Below are 19,750 nucleotides of genomic sequence, written 5' to 3' on the forward strand. Positions count from 1 at the left end.
AATCTAAACTGATTATATGATAAGTTTAATATACTTATCATGTAATTGGTGTATAGTTAAAAAAAAAGTTATCAATCACAGAATAAGTATACCATCACATAGCAAATATGATATACACTTACTTTATGATTGATTTAGTTGCCAAACCTGATTCAAGTAAGACTTTTTCATCTAAATAATATAAATATTGATATATGATGTCGGCCTCAATATTCATACTTGTACAATTATTAAAAAAAAAAAAAAACCTTCATGTTTTTTAGAATTGTCAAAATAGGTCAAAAACAATTGTCATACACGGAGATCAGGTCCCCTAAGCTCCTAGCTAACTGTCGATATCTCAACGGACCAATGAAGCTCCTAGTTACACGTCATTTTAATGTATCTTATTCAAATATAAAATCAATATAAAACGTATACGTAATGCATTAGTTTCGAGATTTTTCATTGTATTTTGTGTAGTACTTATTTTCTAATTACGAAATTATCGAATTGAGCGTTAGAGAATCGTTGCTGATTTTAGTCGACCCAGTGTGTAGAACTTCAAATAGTAAATCACCTTATGTATGGTCCTAGGACTTGGTCATCAAGACAACCTTATAGACATTCAATCAGTATAACACGCAATAAATAAAAAAATGTTATGGATAAGTAATAATTAATAAAAAGATAGATAAGGGACAAGTGGTTCCAAATAAATGGTGTGAAATAAAAGCATAGAAAGAGGGTTCTTTTATTTGTCCATTTGCACACTTAGACGGCTAATAATGGCTTGCTTTCAATCTAAGCCTCTTTTAATTATTTATTTATTTAATTAATATAATTTAATCTACACAGCATTTGGGACCATTTAACATAACCAACACTATAATTATGTTTCTTTTTTTCTGCCTCTATTATTTATATTTCTTGAGGGTTCCGACATACCCCCTAGAAAAAAAGGGAAAAATAAATAATGACTGGTGACGCTTTGGAGGGGACGAAATTTGAGACGCTTTGAGTATACGGAGCGACCACTGAATATAATAGCCACCATTATCGTGGAAGATATTAGACAGAGGATTATCAGTGTTAATCTATCTCTTTCTGTTAATTCATGTGCGTTATATAGATTATGGCGTATCCCTTGACCTGTCGAGGGAGAAACCACCAGTTGAGCACTGTTGTACTGTACGATCTTATTTTATTAATGAAACTTACATTTACCCAAAAAAAAAAAATAATAATGACTGCAAATTATTTGATTATAATCATTAACAATGTTATTTGAACATTATGAAATGAAAAAGAAAACAAGTGTTATTATTTTATTTTGATTATTACTAATTAATATACTAGATGAAATATGAATTTTTATTATAACTGTATTCTATAATTAACAAGTGAAGACTTGTGGCTAAAAATTCACGATAATGGTTTAGTCATATCTAAACGGGTAAATTACAAGAACCCCCTTGAAGTATGTCATAATTATAAATACATTTTTGTTGTTTGAAAGTTCTCATAGAACTAGCGACTGTATCACTAATATCCTCCCATAATGAGCTATCATTTATTAGATGACCGTTAATTTTTAAATGAAATTATTTATAATTATGAAAAATTTAGATAACTGTTAAATTTTAGTATTAATTTTATTGTATGGACCACCCCACACTTAATACCTCTCACCGTTACAACTTACTCTTTAACTCCTACATTTAATTTTCAATAATAGCAATAGAATTATTTACCTGTTACCAAAAAAATTGAGATTGGAATTGTCTGCAATTATATGCCATTCCTAATTATTGAATTCACCAATAATTCCCCTGCCTTTTAATTACTTTTTTGCAGTCAAACTTCTCGAATCCAAATGGCGGGTTCTGATTGGCTAGTCAAAGAAGTTAAATTCCAAAACAGGGCCCACAAGACAAGGGCAGGCCCAGCCCAGAAATTGAATTATAATAATATTATAACTATAGGAAAATAATCAATTATGTATATATACTGATATACAAAATACAATTTTTACTCAGAAATGATGATTTATGATATATTATTTTAGTTTTTTATTGTGTTGTATTATTTTTTTAGACATGTGACGTATTAATTTATATGTGTTATTTTTATTTATAATATATTTTAAAATTTTAAAAAAATATTATTATATATATACGAATAATACATACTATTCTTGAGAGAAGGCTACTAATTTGACAGTATCAAAGGGTTTCTCACTCGTCACTGTATTTTTCTTTCCTAAAAGGTCCCAAGAAAACATAATTCCCAAACAAGCCCATTTTTCCCATTATTGATTTGGATTTTCAAATAAAAATCTTTCATTTTTTTGCTTAATTTCATCAGCGCATGCAATTCTTGCCAACTGCTGAGCTGATTTCAAGAGAGTGAGAGAGAGAGAGAGAAACAAGAAAGTAGAGAGATTTTATTTCTGTTTTGCTCATTTCTTCCAAGGAAGAAAGAAGTCTTTTTCTTTCTAATTGTTTTTGGGTTTGTCACTGGATGGGGAAAGAATCCCATTAAGCGGAAAAACAATCTGACTGAATCTTGATTGCTCTATGTTTTCCTCAGGTAATACGAACTTGACTGCCTTAATCTTTTCTGCTCATCATTGCCAAATGATTGGGTGTTGTGCTTGAGCTTTTTTCGCTATTTCTTTTTACTGTTTTTGTTCTCTTGAGGAGTTAATTGTCTGGGCCATTGTTGGTTTCTTCCTTCAATTGAAGTTGCATCCCCTTTTTGCAACTGATGATGGTTCATGCACGGAAAAGTTGGGGTTTTTGCTTTTTTCGGTTTGTGTTATTTTTCACTCTTTTTGGTGTTGTTTCCTAGTTTGTTTGGATCTTGATGCTTTATAGGAGTTGAAGAATGGGTTCCCTTTTTTTCTTTTCTTTCCGTTTTTTTCTTTTCTGTGTTGAGATTTATGTTTGTGATCTCTCTGAAGATTGAGACTTTACTGGATAATCACCCTTTATTGTTGGGTTTTGGGAAGATTTGTGTATGCAAATGCCTGATTGAGTAATTGATTGCTCTGTGCAATTACTGATATTAATGGTTGGTGAACTTTTGTGTAATTTAAGGTACGGTTGGCTTATATTGGTTGTGTTTTGTATGGATTTGAAAAGTATTATTGAATTAGTTCTTTTCAGTTTCTTCCTGCTATTTGAGTAGATACACTGAGGATTTTGTTTGTTACTAATAGGAAACAAATAAATGTATTACTTGAGGGGGGGATAGGGTTCTTGAAGAAGGGTCTCGGGTCTCCTATTAGTCATTTGCTTTCTGTTTATGTTTGAGCTAGTTTTCTGTATCTCTTGAATTATGCTTGTGGGAGGTGGAGGAAATAAATCAAGAGTTATTTCTAGTTAAGGGGTTTCTTTAAGCAGGGAGAATCTGCTGATAAACATGAAAAACATGCATCTTACTTATATTTATTCTTTTCTTATGTCTATTTTTGTCTTTCAGGTTTTTCGTCTTTGTATCCAGCTTCTTGATTTTGATTATTTTGAAGTGGGAAAAGTAGGTTAAAAATTCATGGGTGGGTTTGATGATCATGTTGCTATTATGGGAGATTGGATGCCTCCGAGCCCAAGTCCAAGAGCCTTTTTCACATCAATGATCGCCGATGATGTTGTGGCACGGGCAATTGCAGACTCTAGTGTTGAAAATGAAGGTCGCCCTCCTTTTCTGGGTCCTGAAGGACACAGTGCATCTGGAAGTGCCGATCGAAATGATCTGAGGCAAGCTAGCACAGTAGGTGATGAAGCAAGCAACTCAAATTCACTCAACGGACCAAAGCTGAGCTCCCGAGGAGGCCTTATGGAGAGGATAGCAGCCAGAGCTGGTTTCAATGCTCCGAGATTGAATACAGAAAGCATTAAACCAGCTGACCTTTCTAAGAACCAAGAAGTTCGGTCTCCTTATCTGACAATTCCTCCCGGTCTTAGCCCAGCAACTCTGCTAGAATCTCCCGTTTTCCTCTCTAATTCACTGGTGAGATTTTGCTGGAGTCTAGAACTTCTGGCAAATTATTAAGTTTCCTTATAAAAGAAGAAACTTCTTTGAATTTCTAGATCGAATACTTTAAAGAAGACATAGAGACAAGCTGATTACCTGCATGTTTGGGTGTGTTTCTTGTATGTAGCTTCAGAATTCTAATGGTGAATATTTCTGTTTGTTTAACTTATTTTTGCTGAGTGGATTAGCTTGTGGAATAGTCTGCCGAGCGTTGAGCATGTCTCTATTGGTGTTTTGCTAAATCATTGATAGGGTAGTAAATGTAAATTAACTCCTTAATCATTGAAATAATTGCATGGGGCTGGTAAGTTAGATCATTAGATCATTGTGCAGCTTAATTTCTCATTTGATGCTGGCGGCTGTAAGTTCTTTTAATGAACAGAAATAACAACAATTATGTCCTATTCGAGTTATAATATCTTTTCATTTCTTTGTTATACCTTCAAAATTCTACAGTTGTACTACAACCCATAGTTCTATTTCAGTTAAAGCTGTCAAATGATTGCATCAAGTTCTTCTTGATAAGGTGATAGATGTTCAAATATTTTTCTCTTTTGCAGGTTCTGCCATCTCCTACAACTGGAAAATTTTCTTTTGCCCCGAGTGGAAACAATCAGAACTCTATGTTGATGTCAGATGATCCTGACAAGGGCAAGGAGAATACTTCTGGGGATACCTCATCATTTGCATTCAAACCTATTCCTGAATCCGGAACAATCCCATATTTTAGTGCAGCTAACAAAGTAATTCTCTCTCTCTCTCTCTCTCTCTCTCTGTGACACACACACTCCCACGCACAGGTACGCGCGAACAAACACAGGTATATGTTCATTTGTGCATTTGTGTGCCTGCCTCATCTCAATTATGACATGAAACATGTCATTTTTATATTTATGGATTACATCTAGTTTCAAAGTAATTGTTTTTACATGTAGTTAGAATTCCATGTGTGAAAATCCAATATATTGATTTTATTTGGCTCTTGCTCTTTAATTGACCAGGCATATGATTCTGGTTTTGCTCCTCAGTCTTTTCCGGGTGTTGGGGTTTCTGCTCGTTCAGATACCTCGTTTCTGCATCGAAGTGCAGAACCTCCAGAGATCCAAACCTTCTCTAAACCACATGCGGAAAAAAAGGCAGGCAGCAATCTCTCGTCGGAGCAGACTTACCATTCTGTTGGTTTTGCAGAGAACTCCCCACCTCTTGATGAGCCACATGGGGATGATGGAGATCAAAGGAGCAGTGGAGATAATATTGGTGGCAGCCAAGCCGAGGATGGTTATAATTGGAGAAAATACGGGCAGAAACAAGTAAAAGGAAGCGAGTATCCTAGGAGTTATTACAAGTGCACGCATCCAAATTGTGCAGTCAAGAAAAAAGTGGAACGGTCTCATGAAGGTCATATCACTGAGATAATTCACAAGGGAGCCCACAACCACCCAAAACCTCCCCCCAATCGCAGATCAGCCTTTGGGTCCTCAAGTGCACTGAGTGACATCCAGCTTGAGTCTGAACAACCCGGGACAGATGCAAATGGTGATCTCGTCTGGTCAACTGTACAAAACGGGAATGCTCCAGGAGCCCCAGATTGGAGGCAAGACAATCTTGAAGCAACATCCTCGGCAGAATTGGTCCAAGAATACAGCAATGGAGCTACTTTCCAGGCTCAAAATGGTGCCCAATACGAGTCAGGTGATGCTGTGGATGGTTCTTCTCCTTTCTCAAATGATGAGGAAGATGATGATCAGGCAACACATGCGAGTGTATCATTAGGTTATGATGTCGAAGGAGATGAATCAGAATCAAAGAGAAGGTTTGTACATTTTTCTTATTTAATTTATTTGTTTGGTGAATTGATACAAAGGCTTTTTTGAAATTCTAGGAGAATTGAAACTTATGCTTCGGAAATGAGTGGGGCTACCAGAGCCATAAGGGAGCCAAGAGTTGTGGTCCAAACGACCAGCGAGGTGGACATCCTCGATGATGGGTATCGTTGGCGCAAGTACGGGCAGAAAGTTGTGAAAGGAAATCCAAATCCAAGGTTAATCTCTGGTTTACTTGTTATTCATTCATGAATGTTATCCTAGGAAGGAGGAACTTGAATTAGAAGTCAATGTAAGACAATTGGTGATCTTTTGGATACAATGCAGGAGTTACTACAAGTGCACAAGTGCCGGTTGCAACGTCCGGAAGCACGTTGAGAGGGCATCTCACGACCTGAAGTCCGTGATAACTACATATGAGGGTAAGCACAATCACGATGTCCCTGCAGCCCGTAACAGCAGCCACGTTAATTCCGGGGGGTCAAACACACTTCCTGCACAACAAGCTCATGGAGCTGCTGTTTCAAGTCAAGTACACCGACCCGAGCCTTCTCAAATTCACGGCAGTGCAGCCCAGTTCGAGAGACCTGGGCTGGGCTCATTCAGTCTCCCAGGTAGGCCGCAGCTCGGATTGGGCCCTGGCTTTGGGTTTGGGATGAACCAAGCAGGGCTAGCTAGCCTGGGACTGGCTAGGTTGGGCTGTAATCAAAGCAAGTTACCAGTATTGCCAGTTCATCCATATCTAGGACACCAACCTCGACCGATGAGTGGCATGGGTTTAATGCAGCCAAAAGCAGAACCCAAATTGGAGCCTCTCACAGATTCTGTATTGAACTCGTCCCACAGGTCCTCAGTTTATCAGCAGCTCATCAGTCGATTGCCGCTTGGACCACAAATGTAAATTTTTGGAATTTTTGTCCTTAAGAAAGTTGACGTACTAAATTTTATACTCTCAGTTATTGGTATTTTCATTCGCTCTTTATTGCATTGACAGAGAAATATCTGTCCATTGAAATTTAGATTCTTTATTAGATTTAAGTTTGAGCAATATTCAAAATGAATAATTACACACGTATGGCCTTTTCACAGAAACTATTATGTTTTTTGCACAATTACAGAAATTATCCTTGATGGTCAAAAGGAAAAGGTAGTTTGTGTAATGATGTTTTCTTTTCTTGGGGGTTGTAATTTTTTTAAAATAAGGATAGTTTGTATAAATAATATCAACATTTTTTTGTAGGTGTATGTTTAATTATTCAAAAGGTGGAAATAATTTATGTAAATAGGTCACAAATTAACAAGTGTAAATGTAAATATCCCTAATCAAAATCATCTTTGCATTGAAGCTGATGAGAGGGCAGTGGTTACAAGTGTATATCCCTTCTGAGAATCAAAATTATGGGCAATATGTTTACCCTATCTAAATAGTACGTTGAAATTTGCTGACTATGATTTTCCTTAGAATTGTATTCTCTTCTACGCCTACTGATTACTGCTAATTATAAATTTGGAAAATTATCTAACTTTCAATCTCCTGTGTATTATTAATCCAATATCCCATACAAGTCCAGTTTTAAGTTGGTTTTGTTTATGACACACTCTCATTTTTCAACTTGGCTTCTCATAGTGAAGTGTAACAGCAACTGAGTATACCATACAAAACCTTGCAAGAGGAAGTATGTTATAAAATAACAACTCAAACTTCAATGAAATTTTTGAAGGGCAGTCATTACAAGAGGGAAGTATGTTATACAGAAGCTTGCAGAACGTATATTACAATGTTGACATGGGATCTTGGATAAGAATCTAGATAGCTCCAGATTTCAGAGATGGCACTCACAAAAACCCCTTCAAATTTCCTGTCATGAATAGTATTGTATTTTCTGTCTCGATTTTCCCTTTGTGTGTAACTCCTTCAATTGACATTTAAACTGCCGGAAAATATCATGTACAATAAGCGTGTTCTAGATTACACCTAAGGTAAGTGTTGGAACATCAATCATTGCCATAAATCTATCCTCAACACAAGAAGAAGCAAACATGATGTGTTCCCTATGCGCCCTTGTGATACAAAACCGCAGCGGAAAATAAGATTCCATCATAAGAACTTCAGGTACCTTGGCCCAGGCACATTGGGAAATTTTCATGGCTGATTATAGATGGTCTCATGTCATTGATGGCCGTTTGTTATCATCTTCACAGAATCATCTTCCTGTGGGTTGACCGACTTCAGATGATGATTGAGTTCATCTCTACAGAAGCCAGAAGCAATCACAAGATTTCAGAAACTTAAAAATCAAGCACCTTTAACAAAGAAGTCTGCAGCTAATGCTACCTACATATAAATGTTTGTGGCTGTTTATTTATAATTCAGAGATCAATCAAATGTAATTAGAAGAAAAAAAAAGTTTGAAAGAGTAGACCTGCCTATGACCATGTAGCAACCTGACAACTTGATCTCCAACCAACAAAAGATGTTTCTTATTATCCATGCAAAGACAGTAGACACACACACACAGACACAAATTAAAAAAAGAGGAGGATGATAATTGATAATTAAGTCCCGATTGAGGATGATAATTGATAATTAAGGCCCCATTGAGGAATCACACACTGGAACTCGACAAACCAAAGATGTTTCTTATTATCCATGCAAAGAGCATGCAGTACACACGCATTAAAAAAAGAGGAGGATGATAATGGATAAATACGGCCCAATTGAGGAATCTCACACTGGAACTTGTCAAGTTCCAACATGCAGAAACAAAAGGAGCATCCAGTTAGCTTTATTTGCTTCTTAGTTTCTAAGCAGGTAAAGCATGCACATTTCAATTCAAGCATAAAGAAAAAGATACAAATATATCTATATCCGCATATGAGCATGAGACGATACAAAACAATATTCTGAAATTAAAGAGCACCTGAGATAACTCCAGATCGAATCATAATAAAGAATAGCCACAGCCCTGCGTTTTCTTTCTCTTTGAGCATCTTCAGCACGCTTAATTACAGGTAATTGTTTGATTCCCTTAGCCTCCATTAGCTGCTTGGCCATTGCCAGATCAGTGTCTGGATAACAAATCAAAAGTCCACGCTCCCGTCCACGATAGTTTATCCCCCGAGTGAAAATAGAGGAAACAGTGCATGTGTTTACCTGCAATTTAGTTCATGATCACTTTGATATCTCAATGAAGGATGATTTCTAAATAGTGGAAATCGGGCAGGAAAGACTACCCAACAAATAGAGGTTTATTACACAGGATAAAGGCCAATGAGTAAAATTTAATTCCATATGGCACTAAGATAATCTAAATAAAATAAATTTAAAGAAAAAAGAAAAAAGCATACATCTCCTGATTCACTGACAGAAGCATCACTAGATCTTTGGGATAAACACCTTCTTATGTCCCCGTGTGTCAAAATACCTTCCAAAGAATCTTCAGCATCAACAACAAGGACACAATGTTGCTGACCATCTCGCATAATGTTTAGAGCCTCTCTCACAGTTTGGGTTAGAGAAACTTTCAAATAATTGTTTGACATAGCCTGAGCAACCTGATAAGAAAGGAACATTAAAGACTAAATTATTTATGTTCTGTCAGAAGCTCCAAGGTTTTAAAAATAAATAAAAAGGGAACAAAAACCAAATCTGCAAAACTTGGCTTCTTTTCACAAATGAGTTCCAACAGGAAAGGAAAAGACAGACCTTCGTAGTTTCCAGTAAAATATCAATATCTGTTGGTTGATAGTTACTGGAGGTGCATATAAGCGAGAGTTCTATATCATCCCTTTCACCAGCTTGTCTCCAGATACCCTCATTTTCGCCTTCAGATGGTGAAACAACATGATAACCTCGTGCAGTACTCTTTGTATCTGATACCTCTGTCTCCTTTGCAGGAATTGTCACAGAGGGTACCCATATTGCTAATCCAACTGCCCCCTGTTGCAATAGGTAAAAGTCAAGGAATCACATTACAGATATACACTACCTAAACAAACATCATAAATTTACTTGACTTTAACCAATAGGGCATGCGAAGATTGCTTGATAGCAATCCATCAATAGCTCAGAACTTAGTTGTTTATTATTTCATATGTTAAATGAAGCAATTAGCAAAGGATGCAAGATGTCAATAATATTCCACTAAAACATGAAGTGTTTCGAAAGTCCTCCTTAGCATAGATAATACTTCTCTGTACAAAGGACCTAAGTTTCAGTTTTAGAATTCCTGCCTGTTAGAGGGTTGTCCAAGATATATCAATGCTCAAGCAAATATCTTGGTGGTATTCGAGAAGAAGCTAAAAAGAAACATAAATACTGTATCAAGACAACATCCAAAGCCATATATGCTTAGTACCGAAAGGCTGATAGCAAGCACAGGATATTACCTCCATCATGAATAAATAAAAACAAAATATATGAAGGCAGTCGAAAAATAATTTAATTACTCCTGATTTAGAAGAGTTATTAACCATATCAGAACTCCATTTTTTGAAGCTCCTATTCCCAAATCGAGTTTGTACAGAAAGACTTGGCTTGCAGATTCTACTGATAGGAAACTACTGGTAACATAAATGTAAGATGGTTAAAGAGCAAACTACTAAAATGGTGATCTAATGGTTCAGCGAATAGCTTTCCACTTGAATGTCAAAAGTCGAACCTCACTAAGGAAGTAGGACCTATCACTTTATGTAGTGTTTTATGGGTTGGTTGTTCTCGGCTTAAATGCTTGATATGGGATTGAGGCTTAATCCTAGAGTGCTGGTGGAGCTACAGTGAACAAGCTCAGCATGTTCCGCTAAATTTTGGCTAAGAAAACATTTATGGATGTTAGGTTCTCTTAGTTGCGGTAGCTACATGACTTGACCTACCCTTTACAGAAACAAAAAAGCCAGTAGAGAAAACATCTACTTAGTCAGAGAAAATGGAGCTAAGATGGGTAACCATGTAAAAATCAAAGGTTGAAACATGAATTAATACTACCCTACTGTAGGCACATCAGGCAGCTCTTCACGAGAACACAACATGTGGACCGAGTCCAACACCTGAGACAGTAAATCTTACCATGAGGGGAAGCAAGATTCTATAATCTTTAGTCAGCTCAAAGAGAAGAAGAACTGAAGTTAAAGGTACTGAACAAACAGAGGCTAATGTTGCAGCCATTCCCACCTGCAGGAGGACTCAGAAGTGATAGAAAGATAATGTCACAATCAAAATAGCTTGGAATAATAAATAATCAGAAGTGAATAATAAACCTAAACTAACAGAAGATATTACCAGTGCATAGGCCTGTGGCTCAGCAATGGCTGCATTTCCTGGAATAGCAGAATTAATAAGCTCTCCAGCGGAGCCCCCAAATACTGCACCAACAGCAGCACCAATCATCAAACTTGGGGCATATAAGCCACCTACAAGGCCAGACCCCTTACATAGAGCAGTGGCAACAACTTTTGCTGCAGATAATTGAGCTAGAAGCCAGATTCCAGGAGCCGATGCAGTCTTTCCAGTATGCAAAATTTCATCGACGTTAGTGAAACCCCAATACAATATTCCAGGATACCTTAAAGCTATCAGCCCAGCTCCTAAACCTCCCAAAGCAGGACAGACTACATCTGGAATCCCAAATTTTTCTTTGATGAAATGAAATGCCTTAGTGAACCAATCCAACAAGCGCGTGAAAACCACACTTACTACTCCGCATAACATCCCCAATATAAGGTACAAGGGTAGCTCTGAGCAAAGATATGAAGAATTCAATGGTCAGTGTCATCAGAAAACTCTCTGCTAACAGAATAAGACAGTAAACTGCAACACACAAACTGTTCATAAACTCATGTCGCACTTTGACTTTTTCATTTCAAAGAAATCTGTCACGTGATTGACCCATGGTTTAAGAAGAGTGACATCTATAGAAGGAGAACAACACATTCTTCATGCTGGAAAATTGAAGTCATAAAGTAATTGAATTTTGTTTCAAGAACAATGCAAAACATATTGCTTTCAGTTGATGAATAACTCGTGTTGACATGTATAACTTTATGATAGAAATGCAAGAACTAATTCTCATTTGAACCACATCCATCATTTGACTGATCTTGGAGTAAGAATGGTTAGTCAATTTAAGCAGGAAACCAAGCGACCAACACATAGTTCTGCTGCACAGTAATTCAACTGTTTTACTAAACGAAGAGCTACATCCCTTCTGAAACGCAATGTACTATAATTATATAACATATATGCTGACAGTACGTATATTTTCTATCCTAAAACACAAAAACAGTTGATTCCAGAAGTTCATGGACAGCAGTTATTGTGGTCAAAGAATGAAAGTAATCAGACAGCAGCCTCAAATATGATCAGTTTTCCAGAAACTAGAATCAGATCAAATACCAGCAGCAGATTTCAAATCATACGTGGGCACTGTGAAAGTCTGCATATCCCCAAGCACAGCATTTGATACAGTGGATGAGATAACAGAGGCCAATATTATCATTGCTGTTGTAAACGGAGGAGAGTTTTCAGCACGGAGAGGCCTCAAAACTGTTTCAATGGCAAAGAAGCACCCAGCAACGGCTGCATTGAAACCTGGAGTACGCGTGGAAAACTTATGTGACAGGACGATCATAAATATTGATTAAAAATAAAAGAAGGAACAATATATCCCCATCTAAACATTATGGAAGAATTTAAGCACTAAGCAGGAGCCAAGACGGAACAAGCTCAGTCATCCTAAATAGACAAAAGAAGAATAAAGATAAGCAGCAGAAAAAGGCAATTCATGATGCAAGACAGGATGAAATATTACATAGAGTCTGCAAACGTTGAACCCAGATCAATGACACAAAACATCACACCCAATACAGACGAGGGCAATACCTGAAGCAATTCCAGCAGCTGCTCCAGCAGCAACAAGAGCAATTCTCCTTTCCCTATTGCTTTCCATCATTACTGAGAATCCATTAGCACATGATTTTCCAATATCAACACTAGGACCTTCAGGACCCAAAGAACAGCCAGTACCCAAAGTTACAGCAGCCTGGACTGCCTTCACCATCGGGAAGATTGCTGCAAGTACGTCCAAGCGTTGTCCTTGAGAAGAGGTGGACTGCTTTATCTGACCCATAATTTCAAGAAGACCATGCAAAACACCCACAACTACTCCGCCCAAGACTGGTATCAAAAGTATACGGTGCCAAGTATCAGCTAGCCTTTGTAGCCGAAGCCAAGCAGCACCTTCATTTGGTGTACCAGCCCACGCCCACTCATGTATTACATGAACCTGAATGGAACAAATTCAGACATCATCATCCTTTGAACGGGCATAAGGTAGATTCTTATCCAATTTCAATGCAATACAAAAAGTAAAGCAAGAAACATATGAGTTCACACTTAAAACTCTATTCAAGTACTTTCAAATTTTGCGTTTCAATAATCATGCATACTAGCATCGAGAAGACCAAAAGGATGATAAAAATCCAAGAGTTCAGCCTCATGGATCTGCACATAAATCAGCAACCAAAAGCCACCATGACCAATAACAGAAGTACCCCCAAAACTTCCATATTTTAGTCATGTCTTTACAAAAACCTTTAAATTTAGCAATCCTATCAGCCTACCAACTAAAAGGGCGCCCAGAACATTCCTCTTGAAATATATACTTCATCCAATATACAGCCATCTAACTACCTTACACCACAAGCACGTAACATATTAGTAGTACAGGTCATCATCTCATTCACACAAAAAGTACATGGATACGAAGCTGCCTCTTACCGTGTAATTCCTCTCAAACCCATTTTGCAATATCATAACTAACACAAAAATGCCACCCATTTTAGTCAACTCGCCCACCATTTCCCATATCCATTTAAAGACTTAAGTTTTGCAGAATCCAAAGTAGCAAGCACTATAAATCAAGATTAATCATACAAGCAACAGACATAAATTAGACAAAACGGACCATCAACAGAAAAACAAAATCTTCCAACTTCTGAACTAACCCCACGGTTAAAAGCAGCGACACAAAGTCCCGTAGCAACCCCAAGGAGGCATCCAAATAGCAGCAACGCCCACTCCGGCGGCGCACTTTCCGTTAGAATATCATCAGCGGCAGCGGCATTGGCACTAACGCCGTGATCTGAAGGCGCAGGTGAAGAAGGGGAAGAAGAGGAAAGCCGATGATGCTCCCTATCAGGCCGGAGCTTGACGCTCAACCTACGCCCCGAACCCGACAATCCGCGATCAAAACGCTTCAAGAGATCCGACGGAAAACACCCCTTATTGCTGGTATTACTATTCCTGGCCGGGGACAGCGCGCCTCCCCGCTCCAGATCGCCTTCGGATTCGGATGAATTTGACCGCAATAACACAGCGCGATCGCCAAACTCGCCTCCCGACGACATCTCGCCACCGCCTTGATTCTCAAAACACCATTCCCTGATAGAGAATTCGCACGCACACCACCACTACCAGGGGGGTTTGGGAATTCGTCTCAACAGATTTCGCTCTCTTTTCACGTTATGTGTTAATGGAGATTTTCTTTTCTTTTCTCTTTTTTTCCAAATACCGGAAGAATAATTAATGGAAAAAAAAATAATTATTATAAAATCGTGCTTCTCTCTCTGTGTGTGTGAAAGTGAAAGTCAAACCCCCCAATGCAATGGTTTGTCGGTGTCGTCCGGTGGCCGGTGCCCCTGCCCCTGCCCCCACCCCCATTGGTAAAAATTAACAAAATTTTTGGTCTATTTTTACACTCATTTTTAATATAATATCTAAACAATATTAATTAAAAGGATAATTATATTTACAATACTTAATTAATCATCTATTTATATAAATTATAAATGTATTTTACATAATTATAATAATTACTCACGAAAAAGTCAAAAAATAATAAGGGTGTATTTGGATTGATGAATTTGAATTTAAAAAAAAATTAAAGAAAGAATTTCAAATAACTCCATTCGAAAGGAATTTGCAATCCATCCATATTAATCAAAACTTAATTAAAAATTCAAATGGAAGGATTTAAAATTATTCAAACATATTCAAATGATGTACTTCAATTTCAAAGTTTTCATTTCTATCTCCACAATTCTTTTTCTCGTGTAGGATGTCACTTTAGTTTTGCCACATTTTATGCTTATTTACGGGTGTGTGTGTGTGTGTGTGTGCGTGTGGGTGTGTGTATGTGTGTGTGTCACAGTAAAACATGTTTTTCTTCCATTTTGAACATAGAAAAAGTGAGGTGTTGCTTTTATCTTCTGCGTCAACGAATGTCATTTGCGTCTTGTTACATTTGTCATTCTCCTTCAATTTCTAAATCTTAATTTCTATCTTCACAACCCTTTTTCTCATGCAGGATGTCACCATAGTTTCACAAGATTTTATGCTCATTACGGGTATTGTTTGTCTTTGTGATCTGTTTATGTCATTTGCAATATTTTTGTTTGCTTGCATAGATGTGTATTCTTATTTTTGTTAACCTGATATGAAAGAGTATTTATTGAAATAAAGAGCAATAACAGGACAAGAGAGAGTGCATTGTCCCTCTTCTTTTGTCCTTTCAATATATCTGGTTAGCAAGAGTGCTCTTGTATTGATTTACTTTACTAGATGGTATATAGTGAGAGAAAATGAGTAGAGGATTGATAAAATCGCATAAATGCCTTGGGTGGTTATGATCTGCTAACCAATTTTTGAATTGGTTACGAGCGACCACTACAAATGTTGTAGTTTTGAACTCTGACTTTGGTATGTTTAGCCATTTTGATTTCCTTTCTGTTAATAGCGATCTCTATAATTTACACTCTTGAATCACATGGTAATTTCTGTAGCATAACCTTGATTTTCGGGTACTCGCATGGAAGAGGGAGAATGGTCCTTTTGCTCAGGAACAATTAATCAGTTATATATGCTTTAGCTGATACTTGACTCATGCTTGTGCTTATATGTGGCTTACTGTTTATCAGGTAAAGAGATAATCATTCACCTGCCCAAGTTTCTGTAATTTTTCTGCCTTCAGGTACTTATGGGCAGTTTCATACATATTTGGTTTACTTTCTGATCTCATGTTCCTTTTGAGCAGTATGGATAGTTGGATTATCTTGAAGGTATTTTTCTATTTCTTTTATTTTTTTCTTTTTAAGGAATTGAAGGCACTTTTCTAAATTAGGTAAATTGCAGGTATAAATTGCAGGAATTAAAGCGCAGGTGAGGAAAGAAGAAGAGTAGGAAGGAGAAGAGGAGGAGGAGGAGTCATCATCATTTAGATGATGATTCTGCTGATCTACGACATAAAAAGAGCAGCAGGAGGGCATATTCAGACTTTGATTCCGACGTTAGTGCTTCAGATGATTTGCGAGTGGGTAAGGGCAAGAAGCGGTCTGAGAAGAAGAGAAGGAAACATCGCCATGAAGAGGACAAGCTTCTACAGTGGTGATACATCTTGTGCTTTAAAGGTTCCACTAAACTGCTGCTAAGTGTGTCCTATTTAATCTTTAATCTAGTGGTTGATGAGCTTCTTGATGAAAACCACTTTAGCTTAGTAGACAATGCATTAGTTTGGTGGATTTGCTATTTTTCTGTTTGATGTAACGTATCATTTTAATTGTTTTATTCTTTTGGTTGTAAGAATTCTGATATTTACTAAGTATGCTATGTGTGATTCCGACATGTGATCGGTCCTGTTAATTGAAATATTGCAGTAATGCTTTGGAATTTTATTAAGTTTAAAGTTGTTTTACTTGTTGGTTGCTATTCGATACTTTGGGGGAAACCTGTCTGTGGGTATCAAAAAGAGCTTAACTATTGCTACTCTTTTGAACCTAGTGCTATTATTGGAGCAAAGAAGATTGCAACATTTCCCAGTGTGTTTTATATATGTAATTGTATTAGAGCAATGATTTTGTGATTAATATTATCTAGTTTTCGGATCAACCTATCTGAAAATCATGATCTGGTGTAGTAGGTTTCTGTTGAGATCATGATGTCAAGGAATATATTTTTATATGTTCTAATCAGCTACTGTATTTCTTTTTCAATTTTATCGACCACAAACTTGATTAGTTTTGTTGAATGATGCCCCCTCCTTTTTCCGGCTTTTCCATTTCCCTTGTTTGTGCGTCTTTTTTTTATGTTGGTGTGTGTTGGGGGGGGGATGCGTCACGGTAGAACATGTTTTACTTCCATTTTGAACATAGAAGAAGTGAGGTGTTGCTTATATATTCTGCGCCAACGAATGCCATTTGCATCTTGTTACATTTGCCGTTGTACTTCAATTTAAAAATCTTCGGGCCCGTTTGGTTCTGTTTTCATTTTCATTTTCAGTTTCCAACATTTGAAATTGCGTAGAAATGCTTTATTGGTTTTTGTGCGAAAACTGAGAATATGTCTGGATTAGTTATTTCCAAATGTAGGTATATAGGTGTGAAAATGTTGAATATAGGTATATGTATGTTTTATGTGACAGATGACCAAATTGATTAAATAGGTGAAATTATAAAATAATCAGAGTGAGTCTTGCCATTTGAAATAATTTTAATTAATTTGAAACAAGAAAAGACATGATGACAAGATAAGACAAGTATGACAAACCCATGTGACCTATAATTTCAAAAATTTGAGAATTAAAATAGGAATGCATTCTCAATAAAAATGGTCTGACCAAACAAAATTCCAATTACCCAAATAGTAAAAAGTGGAAAAAATCTCATTGAAAACACAACCAAACAGGCTCTTCATTTCTATCTACACAATTCTTTTTCTCGTGCAGGATGTCACCTTAATTTTGCCACATTTTTTGCTTATTTACGGGTGGGTGTGTGTGTGTGTGAGTGCATGTGTTGTGTGGTGTGTGTGGGGGGTGTGTGTGTGTGTGTGTGCGTGTGGGTGTGTGTGTGCGAGCGTGTGGAGTGTGGGTGGGCGTGTGTGTGTGTCACGGTAGAACATATTTTTCTTCCATTTTGAACATAAAAAAAGTGAGGTGTTGCTTTTATCTTTTGCGCCAACGAATGCCATTTGCGTCTTGTTATATTTGTCATTCTCCTTCAATTTTTAAATCTTAATTTCTATCTTCACAACCCTTTTTCTCATGCAGGATGTCACCATAGTTTCGAAATATTTTATGCTCATTACGGGTATTGTTTGTCTTTGTGATCTGTTTATGTCATTTGCAATATTTTTGTGTGCTTGCATAGATGTGTATTCTTATTTTTGTTTACCTGATATGAAAGAGTATTTATTGAAATAAAGAGCAATAACAGGACAAGAGAGAGTGCATTGTCCCTCTTCTTTTGTCATTTCAATATATCTCGTTAGCAAGAGTGCTCTTGGATTGATTTACTTTACTAGATGGCATATAGTGAGAGAAAATGAGTGGAGGATTGATAAAATCTCATAAATGCCTTGGGTGGTTATGATCTGTTAACCAATTCTTGAATTGGTTGTCAGCGATCACTACAAAATGTTGTAGTTTTGAACCCTAACTTTGGTATGTTTAGCCATTTTGATTTCTTTCCTGCTAATAGCGGTCTGTATAATTTTCACCCTTAAATCACATGGTAGTTTCTGTAGCATAACCTTGATTTTTGGGTATTCGCATGGAAGAGGGAGAATGGTCCTTTTGCTCAGGAACAATTAATCAGTTATATATGCTTTAGCTGATGCTTGACTCATGTTGTGCTTACATGTGGCTTACTGTTTCTCAGGTAAAGAGCTAATCATTCACCTGCCCAAGTTTCTGTAATTTTTCTACCTTCAGGTACTTATGGGCAGTTTCATACATATTTGGTTTACTTTCTAATCTCATGTTCCTTTTGAGCAGTATGGATAGTTGGATTACCTTGAAGGTACTTTTCCATTTCTTTTATTTTTTCTTTTTAAGGAATTGAAGGCACTTTTCTGAATTAGGTAAATTGCATGTATAAATTGCAGGAATTGAAGCGCAGGCGAGGAAAGAAGAAGAGTAGGGAAGCAGAAGAGGAGGAGGAGGAGTCACCATCATTCAGCTGATGATTCTTTTGATGATTCTGCTGATCTACGGCATAAAAAGAGCAGCAGGAGGGCATATTCAGACTTTGATTCCGACGTTAGTGCTTCAGATGATTCGCGAGTGGGTAGGGGCAAGAAGCGGTCTGAGAAGAAGAGAAGGAAACATCGCCATGAAGAGGACTAGCCTCTATAGTGGGTGATATATCTTGTGCTTTTAAGGTTTCACTAAACTGCTGCTAAGTGTGCCCTATTCAATCTTTAATCAGATGGTTGATGAGCTTCTTGATGAAAAATCACTTTAGCTTAGTAGACAATGCATTAGTTTGGTGGATTTGCTATTTTTTTGTTTGATGTAATGTATCATTTTAATTGCTTTGTTCTTCTGGTTGTAAGAATTCTGATATTTACTGAGTATGCTATGTGTGATTCCGACATGTGATCGGTCCTGTTAATTGAAATATTGCAGTAATGCCTTGGAATTTTATTAAGTTTAAAGTTGTTTTGCTTGTTGGTTGTTTTTCGATGCTTTAGGGGAAACCTGTCTTTGGGCATCAAAAAGAGCTTAACTATTGCTACTCTTTTGAACCTAGTGCTATTATTGGAGCAAAGAAGGTTGCAGCATTTCCCATTGTGTTTTATATATGTAATTATATTAGGGCAATGATTTTGTGATTAATATTATCTAGTTTTCGGATCAGCCTCTCTGAAAATCATGATCTGGTGTAGTAGGTTTCTGTTGAGATCATGATGTCAAGGAATATATTTTTATATGTCCTAATCAGCTACTGCATTTCTTTTTCAATTTTATCGACCACAAACTTGATTAGTTTTGTTGAATGATGCCCCCTCCTATTTCCGGTTTTTCCATTTCCCTTGTTTGTGCGTCTTTTTTTTATGTTGGTGTGTGTGTGTGTGGGGT

General features: G+C 37.0%; 2 protein-coding genes across 4 annotated transcripts; one reads left to right on the forward strand and one right to left on the reverse strand.

Annotated features, from left to right (window-relative positions):
• The first annotated feature begins 2,184 nt into the window (after nucleotides 1-2,184).
• On the forward strand, nucleotides 2,185-6,859 carry LOC105176541 (putative WRKY transcription factor 2). Of its 2 annotated transcripts, none has more exons than XM_011099371.3 (6): nucleotides 2,185-2,571; nucleotides 3,466-3,993; nucleotides 4,578-4,760; nucleotides 5,046-5,830; nucleotides 5,900-6,058; nucleotides 6,168-6,859. In XM_011099371.3, exons 2-6 carry the CDS (start codon nucleotides 3,535-3,537, stop codon nucleotides 6,739-6,741), a joined length of 2,160 nt encoding a protein of 719 aa, XP_011097673.1. In that variant the 5' UTR covers nucleotides 2,185-2,571; nucleotides 3,466-3,534; the 3' UTR covers nucleotides 6,742-6,859. The 2 variants fall into 2 exon arrangements, with proteins under 2 accessions (XP_011097673.1, XP_011097672.1); XM_011099370.3 differs by having other exon boundaries at nucleotides 2,187-2,571; nucleotides 5,019-5,830.
• Nucleotides 6,860-7,517: 658 nt separating this feature from the next.
• CLC-F (chloride channel F) lies at nucleotides 7,518-14,414 on the reverse strand. 2 transcript variants are annotated; one of them, XM_011099372.3, is made up of 9 exons: nucleotides 13,842-14,414; nucleotides 12,718-13,120; nucleotides 12,232-12,426; nucleotides 11,119-11,573; nucleotides 10,906-11,010; nucleotides 9,547-9,780; nucleotides 9,189-9,395; nucleotides 8,762-8,994; nucleotides 7,518-8,092 (listed from the first exon to the last, which is right to left on the reverse strand). In XM_011099372.3, the coding sequence occupies exons 1-9, from the start codon at nucleotides 14,241-14,243 to the stop codon at nucleotides 8,011-8,013; spliced, it is 2,316 nt and encodes a 771-aa protein (XP_011097674.1). In that variant the 5' UTR covers nucleotides 14,244-14,414; the 3' UTR covers nucleotides 7,518-8,010. The 2 variants fall into 2 exon arrangements, with proteins under 2 accessions (XP_011097674.1, XP_011097675.1); XM_011099373.3 differs by having other exon boundaries at nucleotides 13,802-13,940.
• Between the last annotated feature and the right edge of the window lie 5,336 nt (nucleotides 14,415-19,750).

This window comes from Sesamum indicum, linkage group LG13 (genome assembly GCF_026168435.1).
Source record: "Sesamum indicum cultivar Baizhima isolate 11 linkage group LG13, ASM2616843v1, whole genome shotgun sequence".
In the NCBI taxonomy this organism is placed as follows: Eukaryota; Viridiplantae; Streptophyta; class Magnoliopsida; order Lamiales; family Pedaliaceae; genus Sesamum; species Sesamum indicum.

What these genes read in the sequence shown, in the direction of transcription:
- LOC105176541 (XM_011099370.3), top strand. Translation starts at nt 3,535, where the DNA reads ATGGGTGGGTTTGATGATCATGTTGCTATTATGGGAGATTGGATGCCT. An exon ending in TTTTCCTCTCTAATTCACTG is followed by an intron (nt 3,994 to 4,577) that starts GTGAGATTTTGC and finishes TCTCTTTTGCAG; the next exon opens with GTTCTGCCATCTCCTACAAC. An exon ending in GAATCAGAATCAAAGAGAAG is followed by an intron (nt 5,831 to 5,899) that starts GTTTGTACATTT and finishes TTGAAATTCTAG; the next exon opens with GAGAATTGAAACTTATGCTT.
- CLC-F (XM_011099372.3), bottom strand. Translation starts at nt 14,243, where the DNA reads ATGTCGTCGGGAGGCGAGTTTGGCGATCGCGCTGTGTTATTGCGGTCA. An exon ending in TCGCTGCTTTTAACCGTGGG is followed by an intron (nt 13,121 to 13,841) that starts GTTAGTTCAGAA and finishes TGTTCCATTCAG; the next exon opens with GTTCATGTAATACATGAGTG. An exon ending in AGCCACAGGCCTATGCACTG is followed by an intron (nt 11,011 to 11,118) that starts GTAATATCTTCT and finishes GTCCTCCTGCAG; the next exon opens with GTGGGAATGGCTGCAACATT.